The sequence below is a fragment of the Pipistrellus kuhlii genome, unplaced genomic scaffold, assembly GCF_014108245.1.
Source record: "Pipistrellus kuhlii isolate mPipKuh1 unplaced genomic scaffold, mPipKuh1.p scaffold_m20_p_15, whole genome shotgun sequence".
Classification (NCBI taxonomy): domain Eukaryota; kingdom Metazoa; phylum Chordata; class Mammalia; order Chiroptera; family Vespertilionidae; genus Pipistrellus; species Pipistrellus kuhlii.
The window spans coordinates 27,341,032-27,359,097 of record NW_023425460.1 but is presented as its reverse complement, the minus strand read 5'-3'; the positions used below and the strand labels follow the sequence as shown (position 1 = coordinate 27,359,097).

Genomic DNA, 18,066 nt, shown 5'->3' with positions numbered 1-18,066 from the left:
GCAAATCCTGGCCTGGAGTCACATGCTGTTTTTTAGGTCCCTTTTTCTAGAGCAGGGTGTGAAATAGTAATAAAAAGTGGCTGCTAAGCACTTTGCACGTCATCCTTTTAATCCTTACAACTGTCGAGGTAAGAAACGTCCAAACCTGTAGAGGATTATTGAGAGTTTATTTGAGCCAAACTGACAATTACCAGGAACAGTTTGAGAAAATGCTCCTGAGAATGATAGTTTTGCAGCTTATGTTATAAGTACAATAGAATCAAAGAAGGAGACATAGGGAGGAGGGATACATGAAATTCATTGGTGGCAGATTAAGGGGGCAGGAGAAGGCAAAGCAGGAAACCTCGGGGATTGGATAAAAAGTTAAAGGGAGAGACTCGTTTCTTTTACCTTGGTGGGAATAGGATAGTTAACAATTAACATTTAAGGCACATAGAGGTGGTAGGTGGTGGTGGTGGTGGTGGGGGCAAGAAAACAATGAGGGGTTCCTGGTCTTATCCTAAGGGATCTGGAAAAGGAGATTACTCTGTCATTTCAAAGCTATGTTATCTTCCATGCAAAACAAGGACCTGCTCACTTTAGATAAAGATTGACCTGTATCTCCCCTCCATGACTCACTTTTTATTCAGGAATTTTTATGCTCAAACCTTCTCATGTGGTTACGTTCGGTCTCCCAAGTTTGTAAGGCCAACCGTGCAGGCCTCCCCTGAGCTTGTCAGATTTAGTATGTGGCCCCCTTTTTATCCACACCACAATGCTATTAGGTAGGAGCTTTCATTGTGCCCATTTTTCTGATGAGGAAACTGAGGCTCAAGAGAAGTTAACCTATAGTACAAGGATGAGTACTAATTAGCCAGTTCTGCCTATCTCCAAGATCTTAATCCCTGTTAGGCTGTCCACCTTACCTTATAAGGTCCCAAGAGGTGGATGGATTAATGATAGCCAGGTTTGGGAACCACTGTGTGGATCAGCGTTTATATATACATATTCTAAAAACCCCTGCCCCTTTTCAAAGAACAGGACAAAAATCTCTAATCCTGGTGTGATATTAGGAGAGAAAGCCAGAGGAAAGGAGCATAGATTTTAATTGACTTTGGTTTATATTTTGTTCTATTAAGTAGTTGGATTTCTATGCCCATTTTTCAGATAGGAGCCTATGTTATCATATTGAGTATGCTTTTAAAGATACACACACCCCTTCTCCCAAGATCCAGCTTTGGCAGCCGCTTTTCCAACCCCCAGCCTCCAGCCCTCCACCTTTCCCTGTCCCACTAAAACCATTGTTTCTCACACTTCCTGGGAATAAGAATTAACTAAAGAAAACTCTGCCCCAGGGTCCTGGGAATCTGTAACCCCCGGCTACTCTGTCTTCTGTCCTGGGGAAGTCTGGGGAACCACATTTTGAGGCATACTGTATGAACTAAGTCAGGGCGCGAAGATAGGCTGGCTGGAGGCTATGGAGGGTGACGGGGAGGGCCCTTTGAGGTTGTAGTGCTGGGCTCTCCTGCTTTCTGCTGGGAGCCAGGGAGGAGCTTGCCAGATACTGGCCCAGGGGAGGAGCGAGTGTGGGGAAGGTGACAGCGCCCTCACCCTTCCCAAAGGCGACCAGGCCCAAAGGACCCAGCGGCTCCGCTGGCTGAGAGCCCAGTGCTTCTAAGAGGGGGTAATGGTCCTGCCAGATTTTCTTCGAGGTCTCTGGAGCAGCTCAGAAAAGTATTTGTCCGCAGCCTCGCCGGGGACTGTCCTCCACCCCAGAGGATGGGAAGTGAGATGTCTGTAGGGGCAGACACAGTGCAGCAGCATGTGATGACTTTCCAACCTCCCCCAGTTTTCCCTCCCTCCTCGTGTACTCCACAGGGCTGTGTCCCTCCTGCACTGGCCGCTCCGTATCCCCGAGCTCCCCGATTAAGAACTCCGCCAGCAGAGCCCTTACTCACCACAGTGGCATGCGGCTGTTAACATTTGTGTCCACGCTAACGCTCTTTTTCAAACACAGACTCTGTTTTAACGAGAGGGAAACACTTGAAGAAGTTCTTGCACCACTAGGTTGACTAAGTTTCCAACTACCCTCTTTTGTTCCCCCAATCATAACAGCTACGTTTCAAGTAGTTACTCCCTCTGCTTAGAACTAGTCACACGGAGTCCCGACTGGAAACTGCATGGACATGGATGGGACAGGAAGGGGCAGGGCTGGCTTTCTCTGCACGCCAGAATACATCTGCATTGTGTTCATTCCACCCGCAGAGCGGAGAGCCACAGGGCCTGAGAGTCTTTCACTATAAAGTTTCCTTCTGAGACGTGGCCCATCTGTTTCAGTGGTGGGTGGAGTCCATGGGGAGACTCTTATTTTTCCACGAGCATACAGGGCAAAATCTCCACATCACTGCCACACTTTAGCATATTTATAGTATTAGCAATACGAGAAAAAAAGGGTTCTTGGTTCACTGTCATCTCCTTTAAAGGAAATTGGCTTGTGGTCCGACTGCACTGTTCTTATGCCCCGTGTAGGAGGCCAAGTCATCGTTTCCCAGACTCAGTATTTTGTATCCAGGCAACGTCAGAGAAAACAGGCCAGGCCAGCCGGCATGCCTTCGCTCCTACAGAGCTCAGACTTCCCCGTAGGGGCTGTTGTCCTGGACTTATAGTGAAAACTCTTAGAAGTTATAACTGTTTGCATTTTTCTTCAGCTGAACCCAGCTGTTAGAAATATTTTGGAGATTTAATCTAAACACACTTATCTATACTTCAGATAAAAAGAAATTCAAGTTTTTTTTTTTTTACATTCCCTTCTCCTCTCCCCCCTGACACAAAAGCATCAGACTTTCATGAAGAAAAGAAAATCATAAGAAACGGGACTAAAGGTTTCTGAAGAAGGAATTGCAGGGAGGCTGTGTAATTGGCTTCATTTATTTTACTCCATGCCTGGTCAGTTACCTGTTATCACCTTCTCTCACAGGGAAAAGAAAGCAGCAGATAGTGGTTTGAGTCAGAATGAAGTTGTAAAGCCATTCAGGACCATAAAAGGCCAGCAGATAGGCTTTGTCTTTTAAGCAAGCCCAGTTTCTCCAGTCCCTATTGTCTTACCTATCACTCACTGTGTTTCACATTTCTGTCATTGGCCTAACTTTTCCTCCTGGCACCCTGTGTGAATTGAAGTTTGACTCACAACATTATAGACTAATACCTTTAAAGGCATAATCTTTGCCTAATATTCTGAATTTCCATTATGGACCCATCTAGGGTACTTTTACCCCTAAATCAATGAACAAGGACTTTAAGACAAATATTGAACATGATATGGTTTTCTAAATAGATATATGTGGAAGAGATTTTTAGAGCTGAGATGGGTCTGAGGAATGACTTATTTCAATCCACTCGTTTGTAGGTAAAAAAGTTGGCTCAGAGAGTTATGACTTAGCTAAGGCTGCGAAGGATGTTGGGACACGGGGTGTTAAGGCTAGAATAGGTTCTCAACCTGGGGCAATTTGGCTCACTAGGGGACAATTGGCAATGAGTAGAGTTGCTGGTGGGTGGGGGTCAGGGATGCTGCTGAACATCTGATAAGACCTAGGAAAGTGTGTCTCCCCCCCAAAAAAACAAAAACAAAACAAAACAAAACAAACAAACAAACAAACAAACAAAAAACAAGAATGGTCCAGTTCAAAGTATGAGGAGTGCTGAGGTTGGTAAATGCTGGTCTAACCCCAGGCCATCTTCTTTCACTTCAGCGTTGTCCCAGCAAGCTGTACTTTCTGTTTTGTTCCAATACTTATTTATTGCTGGTAGAGATTCAGGTCATCTTGACATTAGCAAAAGCAGATCAGTATATGTTTAAGGGTGCAGTGTCATGATTTAAATCATAAAGTTAGGTTCTGAGTCATGGAATTGTGAGAAATAAAAGTCAGTGTGTTTCCACATCTTTCCAGGACAGTACCTGGAATAGACTCGCAATACCTGTCAGATGACTGACTGAAAGCTGCAATTTGCACATTTTGTTCCTCTTAAAAATTCAACTAGACAAAGCCTTGGCTTACTGCCCTGTTTTTTAAAACATGGAGAGACATTCTCAGGCTCACACCAGGTGGGGCTAAATGAGATTTTGCCAGGGACTCTCACCTTGTATTGGAGATTTGCCTGTTTCATCTGGTGCAGATGGAGTCATGCGTAGGTGCTTGTCCTCAATATACCAGAGGAATAAAAATCAGAGCAAAGAGAAACCATACGCACGTAAAATCTAACAAACACACTGAGTAAATGTACTGGTTTTCTGTGAAGGTCCTATCAGTTCTCAGCATCGCCTGAGAGACCTAATTTCTTTATTGACTTAAAAGGGCTGAGAAGCTTATTCATCCTTCTGAGACAGAACTTTCCTTTCCCATTGACATTAACTGACTCTATGTGTGATATTAGAAGAGATTAGAATCCATCAGAGTTCTGTCCAAGAAAGTGTACTCTGTCAAGAAACCGTATGCAAATGGTTCACATCATTGGGTCATTTGTTGAAACAGGATGCCATGGCAACGTTCTGGTCTTGTGTAATGTAATATTAATTATTAGTATTTCTCCTGCTGAATGTATGTGGCTGGGTGACAGACCCCAGATTTTCAATTTAATCCTATTTCTGAGTCCTGAGTGGGGGAGGAGAATACGGGTATATGTCAGTTCAAAAATGATGTGCCTGTGTTGACATCAACTTCCACTTCCTGATTTTTTTTTTTAAGAAAATGTACTGCATTTCAAAATAAAATTAATACCTTTCCATAACTTGAACTTTTCTGATTATTTTTCCTCGGAGCCCAGAATTATGTGTTATACTCAACTACAGCTTCTTGAATCTGTGTTTACTTACTTATTTATTTTTTTACATAAGGAATCTCATTTATCACTTAGAGGACTTGAAGTTTGAGTTGGATTTTTATGCTAGTGATATTCCATGCTATTGTATCTGCTACTTATTAGTTTATGTTGCTGCAAATGTAGACGAGGTGTAAATAAATGACATGTTAAAAAATCTTACTATTTCTCTTTTCCATTTTCGGTATCCATACTGAGAGCAGATGGATGCTCTCTTTGCTTTTTGATTGCATTTCACAGAGGGAACTTTTTCAATTCACCCAGTCTCATATCCTCCTGGTGTTATCACCCTCACTTTATAGACTATAGTCTATGGAGAAGAAAGAGAAGCTCACACATCCAACTTTTGAATGCTGCTCCCCAGTACATGGGGTACAGGTAGCCCCCTCAGTAAACTAGCAGCCTGTTTACAGTTCAACCTCTGCTTGGGGGGATGCTTTTGTGTGGGCAAGTTTTATGGCTCCTTTCAAATGTTCATCACAGAGGAAGGTTTGAATCTTTTCTTGCTCTTCTCTCTTCCAGGATTTGGGGGTGTAGGGGGCTGTATTCAGTTTTTGCCTCTCACCCACCCATCTCATCATGACTTGATATTTCATAGGCACCATAGTTAGACTCTTGAAATGACTACTTGTTATGGAGAAGTGATGGCTGATACATAATGTTGACTGCCAAGTTACCCTACCAGGGTGAGAACAAAATGGCCCACGTTTCATTAGGAGTGATTTCATTGATAACAGGTGGATAGGAAGGAAATTAGGAGGTCTGGTGAGTCATGGAAACATGCCTCTTACTTAGGTTACTGTATCTCATTTCCTCTGCAGATTAATCGGCACAGCCACTTTATCCCTGAAGGACCTGATTGGCGACCAGAGCAGATCACTGCCATACAAACTGATCTCCCTGCTAAATGAAAACGGGCAAGATACTGGGGTGAGCATTTCCCCTTGTTTTGAATGGCTTCGAAGTGAGATGATGAAGCAAAAAAGAGTGTGAAATTATCATTAGCTCACTACACACACACACACACACACACACACACACTACACACACACACACCTACTGATTTTGAGATAAACTAGTCCATTTGCAAAGATATTGGCCTTTTCCTATACTCCCAATCACAGAACTGGCAAATCAGATAAATTTGATTTTCTATAACAAAATACTATAAAGCAAGTGTATATTCTCTTGGGTGTTGACATTTGTGTGGTGAGCATAGCTGTGTGTATCAGGCAGTCTTTGAAACATTCTATAGAAGGTAACTTATTGATATTACCTTGGAATATCAATAAGTTAGTAGCATGATCTTTATTATTGCATTAGCATCTATATGCTTTCTGATCGCAGCCTTCCTAAATAAGTCCATATTGATGTATTGAGACCAGAATTCTCTTCTTCAAGTATGTGTAAAAAACATTGGCTCAAGCATCACAGCTCTGAGATTTCATACGACTGCTAACATACTTGTATAAAGCTACCATTCTTAAGTCATTAACCTCTAACACCGTCATTTTTCTATCAATTTATTTTGCTCGGGAGCCTGGGTACAGGGAGAAAATTTTATTTAAAAAAAAAAAAGGCCATCCCTGTAGACAAGAACACAGGTTAGGTTTCTCAACATCCGTTAGGAATGTCGATTTTCTGATCGGTTTCCTGTGAATCAGCATTCTAACCATGCAACGTAAATTCAGAGTGTTGGCTATCATTTATCTACCTAAAACCTGACTGAGCAAAATGATACTTAAGAAACATGGTACATCTCAGTGATTTTTTTTTCTGACTGCCTTTTTACTTATTTGTTCATTCATTCATTCATTCATTCATTACCCAAGGATATTTTTTCTATCGCTTTTTAGAAAGAGAGGGTCACATGTAGCAAGAAGCAAATGAAAGCATAAGATGTCCTTTTACATTTGAATTTTAGATAAACAATGATTTTTATTTTATTTTATTTTATTTTATTTTATTTTATTATTTTATTTTGGAATAGGTATGTCCTAAATATTTTGTCTGTATTTTAACTGGGAACCTGGGTGTGTGCCATTTTTATTTGCACAGGAACCTTTATTTTGAGGTCTATACTTTCTCATTTTTTGCAGTTAAAATTCCTTTCTGTTTTAGTTGATATGGTTGTGGGCATGTGTTCACATCCCTATGGTGATTCCCCCAAGCCAATGTTTTTTGAAATTTTGTAGGTTCATGAAATATAAATGCATAGGAAACTTTTCCATAAAATCATGCTCCATGTGAGAAATGTATCTTGGATTTTAAAAGTAGGAATAACTATCTCCTGTAAGGAATTACCATGCTTTTTTTTCCTTTCTGATAATGAAAGTTGCATAGCCTTTTCAGTTCTCCAATCTTGCCTTGGCTTCTAGCCATCTTCGGGTCACATTTTATGCAAATCTTGAACTTCCTGATTCGAATATTTGTTTCCTCTAATCAAACTTGATTCCTTTTTTTTATCCTATTTTGTGGGTCACATTGTTATATAATTTTTTTTAATCCATCACTTAAAGTTCTTTTTAGAAAGCAGTGTGAAAATAAATTTTAGAATTAAGGAAGTCAGTGAGCGAACAAATACATAATCATTTACAAGGGGCCTCTGCGACTGGAATTCTGTGATGGGAGGCGACCTCCAGACTAGGATGGAAGCTGATTACAAGTTCATGCTTGCCTGTCACAACATTCTTCCAGCTTATGAGGTTGCCCTTTACCATTGAAACTCTTGACTACCTGTAACGGGTAATTCCTTTCCCAGGCGTTCCCACTCCACCTAGGCTCACACGTGGGAAGATATAAACAATGGAGTGTGTCATCCTTCTCTGTTTCTCTTCCCACTTTCCCACCGCCCTGCTCTCCCCTTCTTTAACTCCTGCTGAATTGGTTTGCATTGGTCCACGGCATTCCAACGCCCCGCACTGACTCTGTTTATATTGCATTGTTTCTACCCAGGCCACCATTGACTTGGTGATTGGCTATGATCCACCTTCAACTCCACATCCAAATGACTTCAGTGGGACCAGCGTGTCAGGCATGGGAGGTAAGCTGACCCTTCTGAAGGCCCAGCCTACCCCAGGGGACTCTGCGGAAGACACATAAGGTGTCTCCAAGAAAGCCTTCCTTGTCTTTACACTGTCTGTAGCTCCCTGCTCACCTAGACAGGGCCCCGTGAGGCAGGTGCCCTGAATCGGGACATACAACTGTTTGCAAACTGCCCTTCAAGGGAGAGGAGGAGGTAAGACAGTGAGCTGATCCAGTACATACAGACTCCAGCAGAAGTGTCTAAGTGAGGCTTTGCTATGGGTTTGTAGCTTCCACACCTTACAATGTCCACTAGTTTTGAGGCTCCAGGAGTGAACTCTACTCTCTTCATGTATCTGTCCCCCTCCAAGAGTGCAACCCCAGGCTGTGCTCTTGGCCGCCAGTGTCCTGGTCAGTGCCCTTGTTTTGGAACCTCTTTCTTTCTCTCCCTTGGCCCTGATCCCCAGCCTCACTCCCTACCACTAGACAGCCCCTTGGTTCTTCAAGCAGGTGAAATTTTGCATAACCCACCTTTCTCTCCTTGTTCTCTGACATGTGTTGTCAGTTATTTGGAGCTGTTTTGGATGGGATTGGGGATGGGGGATCGGGGGAAGACTTAGGGTCGCACGTGGAAGGAAGTCTACAAGACAGTCAGGCCTTCGCACAGCTGAGTTTGACCTCTTCTTAGCATCTTTCCAGGAAGATGTGATGCTGAAGTGTTGCTGTCCCTTTCTCTGTCCTGAGATGCATCACCAGACCCCTCCCTGTTTCCCCAGCCTTGCTTGCTATGTGCCCCAGAAGGAAGAGGCCCTTTGTCCCACCCACTCACTTGCTGCCTTGAAAGTCTTCTCCTGGGAGGGCGCCCTGGTGTTTTTTCTTGTCAGGATTGGCTTCTCAGGTTCCAGTTTCTCTTTGTTTCTGCTGGTTCTGAACCTGCCTAAGTGGTCTGCTCAGCATCTGCAGCAGCACCTCCCTTCCTGCCCTGTAGCGTCCCAGCTGGTTCCTCCTGACTCCTCACTTCATCTCAGCCCGACCCCAGCCATTGCCCGCTCACCCACACCCCACCGATGGCCTAGCATTCCGCATCTGACCCATTTATTGGCCAAGTAGTTGTGAGAGTCCAGCAAGGGCCAGCTGACTCCTCTTCCTTGGGAACAGTGGGGGCCGACATAGCCCTAGCACATCAGCCACACATTTTGCAGTCACCCTGTGCCCATCAGCACCAGGAACTGTTGCTAGGTCCTCAGGCTCCCTCAGTCCCACAGGAGCCCTGCAGTGGCTCCCGTGTGCTGCCACAGCAGAGATGACCAGTAAAACACAGAGGGAACAACACACCATCAGGGACTGAACTGAGTCATTCTACCCATTTCCTTCTCACCTCCCTCACTGACCATTGCATCGGAAAGAGGCACTTTCTGGCCCACAAAAGGCAGCTCCATCTGGTAGGATATCAGGAGTAGCCTCTGAATTGGGAGGATCAGCATGCCTTTCCTCACACTGACATTTTCCCTAAGCCGGACTCTGTGTATCAGTTTCCTAGCTGTGATAAAGTACCACAAACTGGGGGGCTTAAATAACAGAAATTTATCCTCTCACGTTTCCGTAGCCTATGAGTCTGAAATCAAAGTGTCAACAGGGTTGGGTCCTTCTGAAAACTTTGAGGGAGAATTTGTTCCATGTCTTTCTCCTCCCTTCTGGTGGCTGCTGGCAGTCCCTGACCATCTCTCCAGTCTGCCTCTGTCATCACAGTGTTCTCCTATGTGTCTCTATCCTCATATGGTGTGCCCGGGTGTGTGTGTGTGTGTGTGTGTGTGTGTGTGTGTGTGTGTGTCTGAATTCACCTCCTATAGGGACTCCAGTCATTGGGATATGCCTATCCTGCTGTTCAGTTTTAACTGTGATGGAATTCCAGACAATTTGCATATTCCCCTATTATTTGTATAGATTATTACAAAAACAAGTCCACTTGGCTGGCATACTCTGTATGAAGTTTCTTCCTCTAAAAAACAGAGCTATTGGAAAAGAGTGTTCTGGTTTGGCTCAGTGTCAAGTTGAAATGACTAAATGCTTTCTTTTAAAAATATCTTTAAAAGAATTTTTAAATGGGCCCGAAAGACTTTGACAATAACCAGTTTGTGAAGCTATAGGATGTGGAGGGGACTTCCTTCTACTGGAATGGACCGTGTATGCCCCAGCTCAGAAAACATGCATTCCCTGGAGCAAAGGCTGCTTCCTGGGAAATGAGAAAAGCATCAACTGGTGAACTTCTAAGCCCACTGGGAGAAAACCCTTGCCACTGAGGCTCCCTGTGCTCAGGCTCCTCCTCCCCCCTGCAGTGCTGGGGGCTGAGAGCCGCCATCCTCTTAGGAAGCTGACTTTCAGAGGGCTGCATGGCAGTTGGCAAGGCCTTCCTCAGTCCTTTAGAATTCCTGACACTATGGGATGGAGGTAGGAAATGAACCAGAACTTGGGTTCCTTTTGTTTGGATTTCAAACAAAGAATATTCCTAAGTGTTGGCCTCCAAATGAGCTGTGTCTGAAGGGCCATTTTATTTTAAGTGTGAGATGACAAAGGGAAACTTTTTTATTTAAAAAAAATAAAATAAACAGGCTTCTTTGACCTGGAAGTGCCGTGTTTGTTCTGTAAGATGAATATTCACCAAGGCTGGGTCAAGGGCAGCATTCTGAATGTTGGCTTCATAATCTAACAGAAACTTTTCTTCAGCATTAAAAACAAAAAACAAACAAAAAAAACAAACAAAATAAAACTTTCAATATCCTAGATCACATGTGTCAAACACAAGGCCCGCGGGCCAAATCCGTCCCACCAGGCCTTGCAATGTGGCCCGCACCGCGCTGTCATCACTGCACTCCGCTGCGTTTCCATCACAATGACAGTTTATGACTGTTCAGTAAACCATTCGGCCCGTGATTTAGGCTGGGTTTTAGATTTTGGCCCCTTCTCTGATTGAGTTCGACACCCCTATCCTAGATTATCTGGACATTTCAAGGGAAAACACTTTTTGTCTTAATGTGGCAATTCAATTAAACTAATCAAAGATACCTTTGAGTATTTACTATACTCCATGCTAGGGAAGATACACACACACACACACACACACACACACACACGTGCGTGCGCACACACACACTCACCACCACCACCACACCACACCACACCACACCACATCACAACAATTTATAATCTTGGGATAAGGTAAGACCAACAGACTTGAGACAGAGAAATAACAGCCAGATAGGCTGCCTCCTGCCATCGTGTACCTTAAGGTTAAGGAGATGGCTGGCCCAGAATATCTTCCCTTCTTTTTAGTTGACTCCAAAAAATAACAAGCCAAAAACCCCTTTTCTAGTCTATATATCAGTAATGAGTAAATTTCCTCTAATTTATATAGGACTTTTCAAATCTTAAAAATTTGAGCTTGTTGATTTTTTTTTTAGTACAAAAGCAATACCTGCTTGTAAAAAATGTAAATATCACAGAATGATAAGACATAGAAAGTTCAAATCACTCACAGTTCCATTCTTCTCAGATAATGACTGTTCACAACTGCTAATATTGATGTTAAAAGTTATCCTAGGGGGTACTACAAAAATGAAACGAGATATTAATTATAGAACACAGAAATGAAGACTTTCAGGAAAATTCACCACCTACAAGTTGCAGAAACTAATATGACCATGGGTTTTAGGAATTGAATACCTGAGGGGTTCTTGTGAGGTTTTTTTTAAAGACTTTTTTAAAGAGCAGTTTTAGGTTTACCACAGAATTGAGAGGTACAGAGATGTCCTCAGTACTCACTGCCCTCACACATACATTGCCTCCCCTAATCAACATCACTCACCAGAATGGTATAATACATTTTTTTATGAAGGATGAACCTACTTTGACACATCATAGTTCAATGGGTTTGGACAAAAATATAATGACATGTATCCATCATTATAACATAACACAGAGTATTTCCAGTGCCCTAAAGATCCTTTGTGCTTTGCATATTCATCTGTCCCCACCACCTTCCTTTGGTAACCACTGGTCATTTCATTGTCTCCATAGTTTTGTTTGTTTTCCCCCTGATTGTCCTAGAGTTGGAATCATGCAATATACAGCCTTTTAAGATTGGCTTCTTTCACTTAGTAATATACACAAAAGATTCCTCCATGTCTTTTCACAGCTTGTAGCTTATTTTTCTAAGCGCTGAATAATACGCCATTGTTTGGATGTACCAGTTTGTTTATCCATTCCCCTGCTGAAGGACATCCCGGTTGCTTCCAAATTTGGCAAATATGAATTAGGGTGCTATAAACATTGATGTGCATTTTTTGTTTGTTTTGTGACATGCATTTTTAACTCCTTTGGGTAAATACCAAGAGCATGATTGCTGTATTGTATTATATGTGGTAAGAGTAGGTTGTTTTGTAAGAAACTTGCAAACTGTCTTCCAAAGTGCCTGTACCATTTTCATTCCCACCAGCCATGAATGAGAGTTCTTATTGCTCCACATCCTTGTCAGAACTTGGTTTTGTCAGTGTTCCAGATTTGAGCCATTCAGATAAGAATATAATGGTCCCATCTTTTCATATGCTTATTTGCCATCTGTATATATTCTTTGATGAGGTATCTGTTAAGGTCTTTGGTCTGTTTTAGTCAGGTTGTTTATTTCCTTATTGTTGAGTTCTGAGAGTTCTTTGCATATTTTAAATAATAGTCCTTTGTCAGATATGTCTTTTTGCAAACATTTTCTCTCCGTCTGTGACTTGTGTTTGAATTCTTTTGACATTGTCTGTTGCAGAGCAGGGATTTTTAGGTGGCTTGACTAAAGTGTGTGAAGATAAAGGTACCCTCCCTTTGGCCCACTTCTCAGACTGTTCCCATGACAGATGTGTGAGCTGATCTAGGCTGCAGGCTTGACCTCCTGAAAACCTGTTACTTTCTCCACTCAATTCGCCAGATGTCAGTTAGCTTGACTGGAGCCCACATTCTCATGCTCAGATTAAACTATTTTAAAAATCTCCCATCTATTTTTAAAGAACCATCTGGAAAAATTGTGCTTTATCCAATGATAGAAATGCAAAATGTCATGCTCAGCCAGACTTGGTGCTTTAAATTGGTTTCATTCCACAAACGCCAAAGTCACTTTGCTTGAAATTAAATTACATCCAGCTCAGAAAGTGGATGTTTGGAGACATACACAGGTCAGAAAGGCATTGTTTGCCACCAAGGAGTTTGCATTTCATGAGAAAGGGAAGATATAAATATGTATAACTGTAGGTCATAGCTGAATATAATAAATTTCTCAAGAGAAGACTAGGCAAATTATTACATGGGAAATAACTTTTTTCAGCTGTTTGTTTCAACGGTGGATTTTTAGTGCCTAGTGCAGCACTTGGAATGTCATAGTCGATAAATGCCTGGTTGGTAGAGTGAATACATGGATGAGTGAATGGTGGAAGAGCAAAGGACATGATTAAAATTTTTTTTTTTTCCTAAGAAATTTTGGGGAACACTAGGGAACAGATTTGACTGATTCATTCAGAGGTGTAATAAAAGGGAAGCATGTTCCTGGGGGCTTTGAGTGCAAGACAGGGACATTTGTCCTTGATGGACACCTTGTTTGTTTTCTGAACAGGGATGACTTGGTCAGAGCTGAGCTGGAAAATGATCAGTGTGCTAGTACAATAGATCATGGCAGGACCTCTAAATGCCTGTGGCCAGAAAACTGATTGGATTAGGTCAACTTTTCTCCAGGATATTTAAGAAAATCAAAGTGATCATAACAGACCAGTGGTTCTTAAATTTCAGGTACAGTGAAATCGTCAAGGGAGTTATTTAAATGTGCAGTTTTAGGCACTTAACCTCCAGAAAGTCTAGTTTAGCTGGTCTGTGATTTGGAACCATTCCAGAAGACTCTTAGGGCACATATAATACAATTTACCCAAGAATTGGGGTGGAGAGTAGTGAATTGCTTGTGTGGTGTTTTTTGTTTGTTTTTTATTCTTCCTCCCTCTAATCTGTACAGTTAACAGGAACTTCCAGGAGATCATGATGCAGACAGATTTTTGGAGCTCAGTTTGAGGAGTCCTGGAGCTGTGTTTGTTTGTTAACCTTATCTTGCCCAGACTCAGACAGAGCTCTTGGGGCAATATTTCGCAGACTGGTTTAGAGCATGTGTTTGCATTGCTGTTCGGTTAGACGCTCTTCATGGTACCTTTTTCTGGTCTATGATTTGGAACCATTCCAGGAGACTCTTAGGGCACATATAGTACCATTTACCCGAGAATTGGGGTAGAGGGTAGTGAATTGCTTGTGTGGTGTTTTTTGTTTGTTTTTTATTCCTCCTCCCTCATCCACCTGCTTGTGGTTGGATACAGACATTTATTTATATACTGTAGCATGTTAGGAACCCAGAAAAGTTATTATTCAACATTCCAGCTAAATCAACTGTTATCTCCAAGTGTTTTCATGCTTGGAAACTTACTCTCTCCTATTCTGTTTTGTACTTTTTTACTTGCATTGATGATATTATACTAGCCCTTTGTTCTGACTTTCCCATGATCTTTGGTAATTAAATTCTGCCTTAACCAGTACCACCACTTATCAAGACTTCATCATGAGAAGCAAAATTAATATCACGGGCAGTGGTTGGCATTCTAGGACTCTAAGAAAAAATGAGTGGGAAGAGTGTTGGATAAGGATGCCTGCTAGCCAGCCAGGGTAGGTGTGGCTTGGCGGGAAGGTGGCTATATTCCAGGCCAAGAGAAACCCAGGGGTGACTGGGCAAGTGTCTCTTTTCCTCTGCCATTCCTAAGCATTGCTAACAGGACATTCCTGTGGTTAGATGGAAGTGATGGAGGTGGGGAAGGAACAGCCTGCAGATCTGGTGACATCCGAGTGACTAGTAGTCCACTCTCCTCTGCTTGATTGGGAGGAGAAATGCTAGATGAGGAGAGGATGGGAGGCTGGAGAAAGAAGAGGGTTTGTTGCTACCCTCTTTTCTGGGGATACGTACTGTTAGGCATGGCAAAGGCAAATCTGACTGTATCATAAGGCCCCAACTCTCTCCCACTGGCTGGACAAACTAGCCTTAGAGGGAAGTGCCATTGTCACAGGGGTAGTTTGTAGGAATATTGCTATTGAGTTTCTGGAAAGAGGCCAACAGTACATCTCGGGAATTATGAAGGCTTGTGAAGTTGTTGGAGTTGTGATGGAGAGCCATTCCCAAGTGTTCATTAAAACATCACTTGTGAGCAGGTTTGGGTCACAGAGGGGGTTACTGACATTCAGAAAGAAGGCAGGTCATTGCTGGCTGTAGTCAAAGCTCAGGAGGATTTGACTGTGTTATGGTAATTGTTGGGGAGGCAAGAGAGGCAGGATGGCACTCACGCATAGGAATGGTGACGGCCGGGTTGCAGCTGGAGAGGAGCAGTACAGATGGGCAGTAACTACTGAAGCTCTGTGGGGTCCAGGAAAGTTGAGTTTTTTTGTTTGTTTTTTTAATTGTGGGCTATATTTCCACATGTTTATATTCTTAATTTTTTTTAAAGTGCAGCTTTGTTGATTTATTAACAACAACCATTCTGAGAGGTGGTATTTCATTGTGGTTTTAATTTGCATTTATGACTCATTCCACATTCAACCTCTGCTGTACACTAGGATCCATGCCAGGCAGGGGGCAGGTAGAAAGAAGGAGAGCCAGGCCTCCTGCCTCTGAGAGTGGCTGGTCGTGGGGAGGCCTGTGGGCTAACAATAGACGGAGGTCTCTGTGGGGAGGACTGGGTGGAACAATGTGTAGAAGGTACATGAAGGGGTGACTCCCTCCCTCCAGGAGAAGTAGGGAGGGCCTAGCCCGAGGCAGTACATTTCCTCTGGAACTTGAAATGTTGAGAGGTTGAGGAGCTCACTTGGTAGAGAATAGGAGAAAGGACATTCCCAGAGCCAGGTGCCCCAGGTGGGTGTCACAGGGGGTAGTGGGAATACGGAAGGTGCCGAAACCGGTTTGGCTCAGTGGATAGAGCATCGGCCTGGGGACTGAAAGGTCCCAGGTTCGATTCCAGTTAGGGGCATGTACCTTGGTTGAGGGCACATCTCCAGTGGGGGGTGTGCAGGAGGCAGCTGATTGATGATTCTCTCTCATTGATGTTTCTAAACCTATCTCTCTATCCCTTTCTTCCTCTCTGTAAAAATCAATAAAATACATATTAAAAAAAAAAAAAAAGAATAGCGAAGTTGAGGCCCCGGTTATATTGCAAAGGTCAAAGGTAGCTATTCCATACCCTTGACTTCTATGGGGCTTCTTGACCCTGACAGCAATGATGAAGGGTTAGGAGGACAGCATCTCTTTCAGCTGCAGCCTGGTTTTAATCTACTCTTGCACCAGTGAGGTAGGGCAAAGGCTTGGTCCTGGTTTCAGCTCAGCTCCCAGCAACCCAAGTCACTTCAGCGCTATTGCCCTCATCTGTCAAGTGGGTGAGAGGCAGGCTCTCTAAGGCCCCCTCGAGTCTAACATTCTGTGGGCCTGGGCTCCTTGAAGGACCATGACGTGTGGATCCGCAGTGTCAGGTCAAAGGAGCAGAGGGCTGGCTGCGGAGCAAAGTGGGAAGTCACACTTGGTGAGTAGGAGACAGGAAGGGAGGCCCACGGAAGTGCCCGAGGAGGTTACATTGGAGCACCAGGAGGAGAGCTCCATGATTCAAAGGCGTAGGTGTGGCTCCCCTTGTCCAGTGCCGTGGAGACCAAGCGTGAGGATTCAGAAAGGTTCCTAAAGTAGCAAAGAGCGGTCATGGTTGACCTTTGCAGAGCAGAAGCCAGGTTGGAGGGGCTCAGTAAGAATGGAGGGGTGTTGAGGAGGAGGGTTGATGCTGGACTAAACTCAAGCATTACATCAAGGAGGCCTTTTACTTCCTCATGGTTGTTCCTTCCTCCCTCTGAGCTCCCAGCCCTCATGCTGCCACTGATTGCTTCAGATCCCACCCCACCCACTGCTGCTCTCCAGGAGTGTTCTAGCGTTCTGTGCTCCAACCCAAACTGATTTCTCAACAACACTTAAATAACCCAGTAAGATTAATTTATTGGGTGCTACTCTGTGCCAGGCACTGTGTTGAAGGTTTTACATGTAGATTAAACTTATCTTTACAATACCCTGTGGTAAGCACTGTGATTTTCCCATTTTTACCAATGGGGAAATGGAAAATGAGAAACTGACTCACACCCATGTCTTAAAATTAGGATTTGAACCCAGACAGCCTGACTCCAGAGCCCACACTTTAAGACTAATTCATACTGTGATGTAAGTGACTGATGTAACTTCTTGATTTTGTATTTTAAAGGTGGGGAGTTCAAATGCAGGTCTCTTTCCTAGTCTCTCTTAAATTATATTGCACTGATTACTGGGAGTTCAGGCTTTTTGTCTATTAGGAAAAGAAAATCTGAAGTTTGTCAGTGAGTTTCAAGAGTTTGTGAATGAAAGAAAGGGGAGACACAGTAGGTGGAGTTGACTTTTGCTTTTTTAAGGTGTGAAAGATTTGTGCATATTTGAATGCAGAGGGAAGGTGACCATGGAGAAGAAACCCTGGAAGTGAGAGAGAGAGAGAGGGACATTGTCCTGCTGCGAGAGAGACACTGACCTGGAGAATGAAAGAAAGAGAGAGAGAGAGAGAGAGAGAGAGAGAGAGAGAGAGAGAGAGAGAGAGAGAGAGAGAGATCTGGAGGGTCCCCAAAGAATCAGAAGGAAGTAGGCTCCCAGGCAGTGGAAGGGGGTTCACTCTCCCAAACAGGAACAGCTCTCTCCCCTGAATGGAAGGGAAGCTGGGGGTGGGGGAGGAGAAGGAGTACGTGAGGGCACAGATGTGTGTGATGCTGACAAACTGGGACAAAAGGAAGTGTAGGATGACCACCGTGGTCTGCCTGGCAAGTGGGTGGAGAGAGCATTCGTGCATCAGGAGGCTCAAGCGGGAAGGAGACAGTACAAACCTCATGAGCACATCTCGGGAGAAGAGATCTGCGGTGGGAAGGGTGGGGTTGGAGCCTCCTCTCAGGGCTCCAGTTTCTTACGGACATCCTCATCCCTCCGTCCTCACCGCTGAAAGGCCCCTTAACGCCAGGCTGGGCTCCGAGATCAGAGCTGGGTGATTTCTGCTGGGTCTGACTGAGCCTCACCCCCTCTCCCGTGGT

The 18,066-nt window shown here is 43.6% G+C and overlaps 1 protein-coding gene across 5 annotated transcripts in view; it reads left to right on the top strand.

Annotated features, from left to right (window-relative positions):
* The window catches only part of MYOF (myoferlin), a 127,029-nt gene that overhangs the window by 27,298 nt on the left and 81,665 nt on the right, over window positions 1–18,066 (top strand). For all 5 annotated transcript variants that reach the window (XM_036438570.2, XM_036438567.2, XM_036438572.2 and 2 more), the window contains exons 4-5: window positions 5,676–5,784; window positions 7,810–7,897. In XM_036438570.2, the coding sequence (XP_036294463.1) occupies window positions 5,676–5,784; window positions 7,810–7,897 (197 nt within the window). The remainder of the gene's footprint in view (window positions 1–5,675; window positions 5,785–7,809; window positions 7,898–18,066) is intronic.